The sequence below is a fragment of the Panthera uncia genome, chromosome E1 (genome assembly GCF_023721935.1).
Source record: "Panthera uncia isolate 11264 chromosome E1, Puncia_PCG_1.0, whole genome shotgun sequence".
In the NCBI taxonomy this organism is placed as follows: Eukaryota; Metazoa; Chordata; class Mammalia; order Carnivora; family Felidae; genus Panthera; species Panthera uncia.
Genome location: NC_064814.1, coordinates 33,666,772 through 33,676,083, shown reverse-complemented (window position 1 = coordinate 33,676,083; position 9,312 = coordinate 33,666,772). Strand labels below are relative to the sequence as shown.

At 58.4% G+C, this 9,312-nt stretch overlaps 1 protein-coding gene across 1 annotated transcript in view; it reads left to right on the top strand.

Moving 5' to 3' along the window:
• The window catches only part of TBX2 (T-box transcription factor 2), a 9,916-nt gene extending 921 nt beyond the window's left edge, over nt 1–8,995 (top strand). Inside the window, exons 2-8 of the mRNA XM_049637855.1 lie at nt 1–252; nt 1,362–1,629; nt 2,605–2,751; nt 3,956–4,032; nt 4,133–4,296; nt 4,756–5,393; nt 7,520–8,995. Of these exons, the coding sequence (XP_049493812.1) occupies nt 1–252; nt 1,362–1,629; nt 2,605–2,751; nt 3,956–4,032; nt 4,133–4,296; nt 4,756–5,393; nt 7,520–7,972 (1,999 nt within the window). The 3' untranslated portion in view covers nt 7,973–8,995. The remainder of the gene's footprint in view (nt 253–1,361; nt 1,630–2,604; nt 2,752–3,955; nt 4,033–4,132; nt 4,297–4,755; nt 5,394–7,519) is intronic.
• The last annotated feature ends 317 nt before the right edge of the window (nt 8,996–9,312 follow it).

The following is a 9,312-nucleotide window of genomic DNA, read 5'->3' as shown; positions in this document are numbered from 1 at the left end:
GGCCAAGCCGCTGCCCGACCCGGGCCTGGCGGGGGCGGCGGCCGCGGCGGCCGCGGCGGCGGCGGCGGCCGAGGCGGGGCTGCACGTCTCGGCACTCGGCCCGCACCCGCCCGCCGCGCATCTGCGCTCGCTTAAGAGCCTGGAGCCCGAGGACGAGGTGGAGGACGACCCCAAGGTGACGCTGGAGGCCAAGGAGCTGTGGGACCAGTTCCACAAGCTGGGCACCGAGATGGTCATCACCAAGTCTGGGAGGTAGGGCGGCCGGCTGGCCGGCGGGCACGCAGGCGGGCGGGCGGGCTGGGGGACCCGACAGCACAGACCAGCGCCGAGCCTGCCGCTCGAGGCTCCGGGCTCTGGCCCCGGCGCCACGCTTAGCTCCCACAGGCAACCAAGTTGACTTCTCATTTGGCACCGAGAGAAATTTTAAAAACTAAAACATGAAAATCTCCCGAATAAAGTAAAACGAAAACATGCTGTTAAAGAACAGTCCTAACCATTCTGAGTCCCAAAGCTGAGGAGGTCCTGCGGCTCGGCCCCAGGCGGGTCTCAGACATCTCCGCAGCAACTCAGCCTCGCCGCCTCGCTCTCCTGCCTCCCTGTCTGACTCGGAGCTCCAGGGAGATGTAGCATCTCCCGGACTGTCCTCTGACCCTGAAGCCCATAATGAAACCTGTACCATGCTAGGCCCTGGCTGGCCAGCCGATTCCAGCCGGCCGTCCCTTTCCGGCAGTAAGCCCCAAGCGGCCCTGTGGAAGCCTGACCCAGGCTGGGAGCCTTGTCCTGGCCCAAGGAGCAAAAAGCTCCCTACTCACACACCACTCCAGGCCTTAACGCCTGAAGAAAATCACAGCCCCCAGCCCATCCACCCTTTGACTCAGCCGCCGGGAATTCAGGCCTCAGGTTCACCCTCTTCCCCCGAAACTTAAGGTTCTTGTTGGGTTGCAACCCAGTTATCCAAGCAAACATCTTCTGGTTTTATTTTTGGGAATTTCAGTCCCAGTGGGCATATCTCCTGAATGAATTTTGGGAAGATTCAAAAGAAGCAGGTGTATTTCTAGGGGGCCTGGATTTCTTTCTTGGACATCCGCTTTCATCTCAGATGAGAGAGAAAGAGAGTCACCAGATCTGAGGATAAAGCCGATGGGAAACCATATAATAAGAGAGAGTTTGACAAGCGGAAATGGGATCCCCCAGGAATAATAACCACAGGTGGGGTCTCTCAGGCGGTTATATGGGGGCAGAGCCCAGACAACCGGGAAACACAGATAGGGAAGCTCCTGGCAGTGGTGTGTGCTTGGGGAGTGAGGTCCTCCGACATAAAACCGGGTCCCATGGAGTCTTGCCCTTTCCCTTCCTCGCAGGCGGATGTTTCCTCCCTTCAAGGTGCGAGTCAGCGGCCTGGACAAAAAGGCGAAATATATCCTGCTGATGGACATTGTGGCCGCTGATGATTGCCGGTATAAATTCCATAACTCGCGCTGGATGGTGGCTGGCAAGGCTGACCCAGAGATGCCCAAACGCATGTACATCCACCCGGACAGCCCGGCCACGGGAGAGCAGTGGATGGCCAAGCCTGTGGCTTTCCACAAGCTGAAACTGACCAACAACATCTCCGACAAGCATGGCTTCGTGAGTGCTGGGCGGGCGCGGGGATGGGGGTCGGAAACTGAGTGTCCTGTGCTGCAGGGGGTGGGGGCGGGAGAGCAGGCGGCGGGATTCCCCAGAGAGGAGCGCTGGCCGAACTCTCAAAGTGCCCCTGCTTGGGTCACTGCCCTGTGGCCTATGCTGGCTGAGTCTGGGCCCAGAGGGCTCCACTTTGCAAGCCTGGGTTGTGGGGTGGAAAGCCCCAGGCTGCTCACAATCTTGGCTGGGGTCAAGCCTTCCAAAGCTCTTCCTAGAGCCCAGCCGGAGGCAGGTGCGACTCAGTTGTGCGGCCTCTGGTGTTTAAGTGCTGAGCTTGGAAGTCCTACCCCCAACCTCAGCTTGTCCTCACCCTTCCCCATGACCTGTGTCCCCATTTCCCTTCCCACCCCCTCCCCAGACGAGGAGATTTAAAAGTTAAACCAGCCCCTTTAACAACCTAAGTCTCCATTCCCTCCTCCCATAGGCAAACGCCCTACCAGGAGGAGGGAGTTTGGGGGGTTCTCTCCATTTCTGCCTGAGGCAGGGCCCCAGTGAATGGGAAGGGGGGGTTGATGGGGCAAAAGGGATTGTCCATTCAGAAGTAGGGCGCTCGCTGAGCCCCCAAAGATCCAAAGCTTCTCTCTGTAGAGTTACTAGGGGCTTAGCAATGAGCGCAGGAAGAGAGGTTAAGAGTGGAGTTTTATGGGGGTTTTCTTTTGTTTTATTTCTATTTTCAACTGGGGTAATTTTTTTAAGTAGAGAGAGAAAGAGAGAGAAACTGTGATAAAGAAAGCTGAGAGAAAAATAACAAGAAATATAGGCAAGAAAAAAGGCAGAGAAGACAGGAGAAAATAGCGAAGGAGGGGGTGTAGAAGGCAGACGAAGAGAGAGAGAGCATTGGAAAGAGGTCGGGTCCCCAGAGAGTAGAAATGCTCCAGCCAAAAGCTGGGAGCTATCGGCTGACCCGCACCCTCCCCACAGACCATTCTGAACTCCATGCACAAGTACCAACCGCGCTTCCACATTGTGAGAGCCAACGACATCCTGAAGCTGCCCTACAGCACCTTCCGCACCTACGTGTTCCCTGAGACCGACTTCATCGCGGTCACTGCCTACCAGAACGATAAGGTGCGCTTGGGGGGGGGCGATGGGCCCAGCCCCTGCACCGATGCCCCCTTACACCTGCAGACTCCACCCCTTCACTCATATCTGCCCGTAGACCCCAGCACCCATCTCTCGCTCTCACAGCTCACTCCAGAGCAGCAAGTCTCATCTGTAACCGAAGCACCCACTGAAATCCTCCAGGCTCCCCCCACCAAGTCCGCGACAGGACACGTATACACAGGCTCCCCCTCGGGGCGCTAACAGCTGGGCACTCCAAGGGGTGGGGATATTTACTTAGTAATTAGCTGAGACTCCCGGCCCGTGCTGACATTTTTACATTTTATTCGTTTATTTCTTGGCATTGGAATGGGAATTTAAATGAAGAGAGGGAGCCCGTGGCACCCTGCCCTGGCTCTCCTGACTCTCTGGAAACCAGCAATAGGAACCTGGGGCCCAGTTTTCACTCTCTCGGGGGAGCCAGAGGGCGGGACAGGTGACACAGCTTCCCAAAGTATCCCCACTCTGGGTCGGTCCAGGCTGTGAACCCCTTGGGAGGTGCTTAGAGAATTTTTCTGCTTGCTGCCTTTCTATCCCCCTTTTCTAGAGGTGCAGAGCTCACTCCCTCTGGGCCTGTGCCCATATACCACTCTCGGGACAGTGTCCAAGCGTCCTGCCGGTCGTTCTTTTTGTCTTTGTGAAATGGCATGTATGCGGGTATGTGGGCAACATTTCGGGGGACTCAGATACGTGTGGAGGAGTGTGAATTCGTTCTGTTCTGTGGGCACTTGGTTATTTTGTCTGTGTGTACTTGCGTGTGCGCGGGCCCGTGAGTGTGATTTGTGTCTGTGGTGTGGACTCGCGTGTGTTTTGCTGTCTCCGTGCGCTCCTGCTCCGATGCCCGGTTTGTTAAACATGAGTGACCGAGTGGGTCTGTGTGCATGCTTGGGCAGATTTCGACTCTTTGCACACACCTTTGGGCTTGTGTGTGCAAGATAAGGGAATATGCTTCGAATAAAGTGGAAGAGGAGAGACCCTGTGGCTTCCCGCGAGGACCGCCCGCCGGCCTCAACTCGTCTTCCAGCTCGGAGAGTCGTATCCTAGGCGGGCGGGTACCAAGTGGACTTTCGCGGGGTTCTTCTCTGGGGCGGCAGCCTCCGACCTCGGGGTGCCTCAGCCCAGGCTGGAGGCGACTCGTCCTGACCTGGCGCCGCCCCCTCGGTCCCTGCAGATCACTCAACTGAAGATCGACAACAACCCGTTTGCCAAGGGCTTCCGGGACACCGGGAATGGCCGGCGGGAGAAAAGGTGAGGGGTGCGCTGGACGGCTGCGCGGTGGGAGACTGAGCCAGCAGAACGCTGGGGGGTATGAGCTCGTCTCTGACCGGCTCCCTCCGCTCATCCCCAGGAAGCAGCTGACGCTGCCGTCTCTGCGGCTGTACGAGGAGCACTGTAAACCGGAACGCGACGGCGCCGAGTCCGACGCCTCTTCTTGCGACCCTGCCCCCGCGCGGGAACCGCCACCCTCCCCGGGGTCAGTGCCTAGTCCCCTGCGCCTGCATCGGACCAGAGGTGAGAGTTGGGTAGTCGGACCCGGGGTAGAGGAAGGGGAGGTTCTCCTTCCGACCCCAGGCTGGCTCTTTGCTCAGCTTCCGGGTAACCACAAAACCTGCGGGAAGCGTCAGCAATGTGTCTGGGATGGGGCAAACGACCGAGGCCTTTCCAGTGAGGGCGGTCCGGGTATCCAGAAGATCTGGCTGCCCAGCTAGGTCCTTGGCACTGTGTGACTCTAACAGTGAGTTTCCTTTACATGGCTCAATTTCTCCCGCTGTAAATACGGAGCCTTAGGTTAGGTGACCTGCAGCTGCCCCTTTGCCCGACGAGGATCTGGAAGTTCCTCGAACGTGGCTTCCTCGGGAGCAGGCCTCTCCCAGTCTCTCCGACCCGGTCCAGACACGGGTGGAGGAGGGGAGGCCTCGCGTCTGTCTCTTCCGGGACCCCTGTGACCTCCCGCGTCCTTTCTCCCTGCAGCCGAGGAGAAGTCGTGCGCCGCGGACAGCGACCCAGAGCCGGAAAGGCTGAGCGAGGAGCGCGCAGGGCCGGCTCTCGGCCGCAGCCCGGCCCTGGACAGCGCCAGCCCCCCTCGCTTGACCGAACCTGAGCGCTCCCGGGAGCGGCGCAGCCCCGAGAGGGGCAAGGAGCCGGCGGAGAGCGGCGGGGACGGTCCGTTTGGCCTGCGGAGCCTAGAGAAGGAGCGCACGGAAGCAAGGCGAAAGGACGAGGGGCGCAAGGAGGCAGGCGAGGGCAAGGAGCCCGGCCTGGCGCCGCTGGTGGTGCAGACGGACAGTGCGTCCCCTCTGGGCGCCGGACACCTGCCGGGCCTGGCTTTCTCCGGCCATCTGCACGGGCAGCAGTTCTTCGGGCCGCTGGGGGCCGGCCAGCCGCTCTTCTTGCACCCGGGGCAGTTCGCCATGGGCCCCGGAGCCTTCTCTGCCATGGGCATGGGTCACCTGCTGGCATCGGTGGCGGGCAGCAGCAGCAGTGGGGGGGCTGGCGGCCCAGGGACCGCCACCGGGCTGGACGCAGGCGGGCTGGGTCCCGCGGCCAGCGCCGCAAGCACCGCTGCGCCCTTCCCGTTCCACCTCTCCCAGCACATGCTGGCATCTCAGGTAAGACCTGTGATCTGAAGGGAGAAAGAGCAAGGTGGGCATAGGGCCTGGGGGTGCCATAGGTGCTCTGAGTTTCTAGCGGACAACCACTCTGTCCTGGGGAGACCTGACACTCCACCACACCTAGGTTCAGGGAGACTAAGAGTGTAGGTCTAGGGTCTCGCCAGGGTGCTATTTTGACTGTGTGTGACTGTGGACAAGTGCCTGACCCTCTTTGGGCCTGTTTCCTTCCCTATAACTCCAGCACAGAGTGGCACCCAGTAGACTCTTCCTCTGACAGACTGAGTCTGCCTCTGGCTTTGTGAAGTCCACTTTCCTGGCCTCAGGACACTTCTCTTGGAAACAAAAACCCTTGGCTCACTGTCAGTCCCTGAAAGGCTAAGATGCCTGGAAAAAGGGAGTAGGAAGATTTGCAATATTTTCTGGACAATTGACTGCCAAAATGACCCACCTCTCAGATGCCTCTGGCCCCTTTCAGGCCCTCCAGAAGTCCTCCTGTTCCTTCCCCCACCTTAGGTCTCCCAACTACACATCTCAGGAAAGAAGGGCTCAGTTCCCCAAGCCCAGGCTGAAATTCTGAGCTCCCAGGGGAGACTTTATGAAACTGGCTAGGAGCAAAATAAGGAGATCCAATGGGGAGAGCGGCCTCTTTGGTTGCTTGGGTGGAATATTCCCTGTGGAAAGATTTGGAATCTCTACATTCATTTTCTTCCCTCTGAGGTTTCTGGCAAATTGAACCTTTGAGATCTTATCTTAAGGGAGGGAAAATAGGAGTTCAGGTCTGAGAAGGCTCCTTTGGTTCAGAAGCAAATATTTTTAAAATGGGGGAAGGGATCCTGAAATGGGTTTTAAATAGAGCTCAGTGTCAGGGATATGTGGAGTGAGCATTTGAAACACTAACATCACATATCTGTGGCTCTGAGATGGCAAGGAAGCTTCTGGAAAATGTAGCTCAGGTCCTGGAGGTTTAATCTGCATCCTTGATTCCATATGTATGTGAATGCCTCCTCCCCAGCATGGGCATCATAAAGGTTGTCGGGAAGTCAGGGCTTCTAGATACAGCCTGGTCAACAGGTGCAAGGCCAGGCTGAGAGTACCCAGCACTCAGGAGGTATCACTTGGTATACTGCTACTGGTTAAGTTCCTATAACTGAGTAGCCCGCCCTTGGCCATCAGGTAGAGCCAAATTCGGGGAGATTTGAAGCCTCCCTCCTTCCTCTCCCCCTGAGATACCAGGACTGAATGCCCAGTAGGACTTGACCTTCTCAGGAAGGATATTTTCTCATTCCCGACTGGGCTACTTCTTTCCTTCTCCCTGCCTGAGCCAGGCCTGAGACTCCCTGGAAGCACAGCACAGCCAGCTCCCTGCCCTCCTCCCCATACCCTCTTACTCTGGAGAGTGAGCCATTATCTCAAAGGTCAGATAATCCAAAAGTGGGCCTCATAGACTCAGCAGATGTTTGTCAGGGTTTCCTGGCTACTGTGCTCTCCACGGGCAGACTTTGCATTCCTTCCTCAGCTGCCACTGAGGTGCTGCCAGGAGCTCTTTGTAGAATATCCAGGCCAGTTTATAAACGGATTGGCATCTATGCCCTTCTGACCCAGGTAGGAGATCCCTGAGCAGGCAGGCAGGTAGGAGGAGAATGTACGGAGTTCCTCACCTCTCCTGCCCAGGCTTTCTCAGTCCTTTGGGGCACCTGCAGAAAGAAGGGTTGGGGAGGACACTCTTTTAAATGAGCAGAACCTCCCAAGACAGCCAAAGCTGCCTACTTGCCACCTGGCTCTATGCCTGCCCAGTTTCCTCCCTCTAGGCTTTTGCTCATGCTACTTCAGCCACCTGGCATGTCTTTCCCTCACTCGTACTGTAATACCTGGCACAGAGCTTGATGGCACCAGACCTTTGCATCATAACCTGAAGTGAGCTCCTGTCTAACTGGGTTTGGCCATAGGCATACTGGCTCTCCTCTACCTGTGCTGCTTGGGGTTACAGTTATGTGAGCTCTGGTCTTATATTCCTAAAACAGTAGGGCAAGGATTCCTGGTGGTAGCACCACCCCCAGCACCCAGCTCACCCTTAGAACACCTCAGGCAGGATGCCTAACCCTTGTCTTGTTCTTTTCTTTCAGGGAATCCCAATGCCCACTTTCGGAGGCCTCTTCCCCTACCCCTACACCTACATGGCGGCCGCTGCGGCAGCGGCCTCTGCTTTGCCAGCCACCAGTGCTGCGGCTGCAGCTGCTGCCGCTGCGGGCTCCCTATCCCGGAGCCACTTTCTGGGCAATGCCCGGCCCCGCCTGCGGTTCAGCCCCTACCAGATCCCGGTCACTATCCCGCCTAGCGCTAGTCTTCTCACCACGGGGCTGGCGGCGGAGGGCTCCAAGGCTGCGGGCAGCAACAGCCGGGAGCCCAGCCCGCTACCGGAGCTGGCTCTCCGCAAGGTTGGGGCCCCATCCCGCGGTGCCCTGTCACCCAGCGGCTCAGCCAAAGAGGCGGCCAGTGAACTGCAGAGCATCCAGAGACTGGTGAGTGGGCTGGAGAGCCAGCGAGCCCTCTCCCCCGGCAGGGAGTCGCCCAAGTGAGGGGACTGCCCAGCTGCTCCGCTGCCACGCAGACCTCCCCGGCTGCCTGCCCCTGCTGCTTGGGACGTGTACAGCACAGAATGGGTATTTATTTAAATAAAGGAGCAAAAGCGGGCTGCTGCAGCCGGAATAGAGCCCTGGCCAGCCAGCCGGAGCCTGGGACAATTCCCTAGGCCCCAAGAAGAACCCGGCTGCCGGGAACACAGTCGCTTAGGAGCCACTGGTCACTGTCCAGATCTGCTCCGATGTCAAAGTGGCATTGGCCAGGTGTCCCTCCAGGTCCTCCAGCGCTGTGGGGAGGCCTCATTGCCCCGCCCAGTGGTCTCATCGGGAGACAGAAGGTGCAGGAGTCAGGGATGGGAACTTCGGAGGGAACCCCAGAGCCCCTAGCCTTGGGCCTGGACCGCTTGAGAATCTGCAGTAAGGGATGCGGGCACAGTGAAGACTGAAATCAGTGTAGACTTGAGCTGGGAGGGACCTGTTCTTTTAGTCCTCCCACTTCTTCCCCCGAAAGACAGGCGCTCCTCCCACCCCTCGGTCAGGGGAGGGAGTGGCACTTCTGCCTTGAGTCCCCAGGGGGAGAAAAAAAAAAAGATATTTATAAAATAAATGGTAATTTGTGTAAATAAGCTTTAAGGTTCCCAGAATATACAAATTGGTATTAATTTATTCAAAGGTGTACATTGCTGTGTACATAATATTTAGAGATTAATTCATAGCATTTAAAATTTCTTTTCATTTTACATAAGCATCTATATTGTACAGGGCTGGGGGGTCCTCGGCTGCGGGAGAAGCCCCATCCCTGGAGGGGCTCCCACCCCGCCAGCCCCTCGGCCCCTCCGCCCGGGCTTTGCTCGCCCGGCCCGCGGGCTCCACCTCAGGTTTTCACTTTTCGCTACCGAGCGAGACGAAAAGACAAAAACTCGAGAAAACAATAAAACGCTGCAATGCGAAGTGAACGGCGCTGTGCGCTCTGTGGGCCGCGTGGGGTAGGGGCGCAGCAAGCGCGTTAGGAGGGACTGGAGGCGGGGATAAAACGTCGGGCGCCCCCAGCTCGGCGGCAGCTGCCCCCCGGGGGCGGCAGCAGGCTGGCTGGGGCAGCGGGCGGAGCTGCGAGGCCGAGCGGCGCCGGCGCGGGCCACCGGCTGGGCCGGGAGACGCCGAGCCCCTTCGAGTCCCCCGCGCTCCCGGCGCGGGCCGCCTCCCAAGTCAGGGGCCGGGCTCCCTCTGCTGGCCACTTGCCTCCGGCCGCCGCCCTAGCCACTCTGCACCGGGACTCCTGACTCCCTTTCTGGGGCTCCAGAGTAGAAACGAATCCCGTTTTAGCGCCTCTGGGTAGG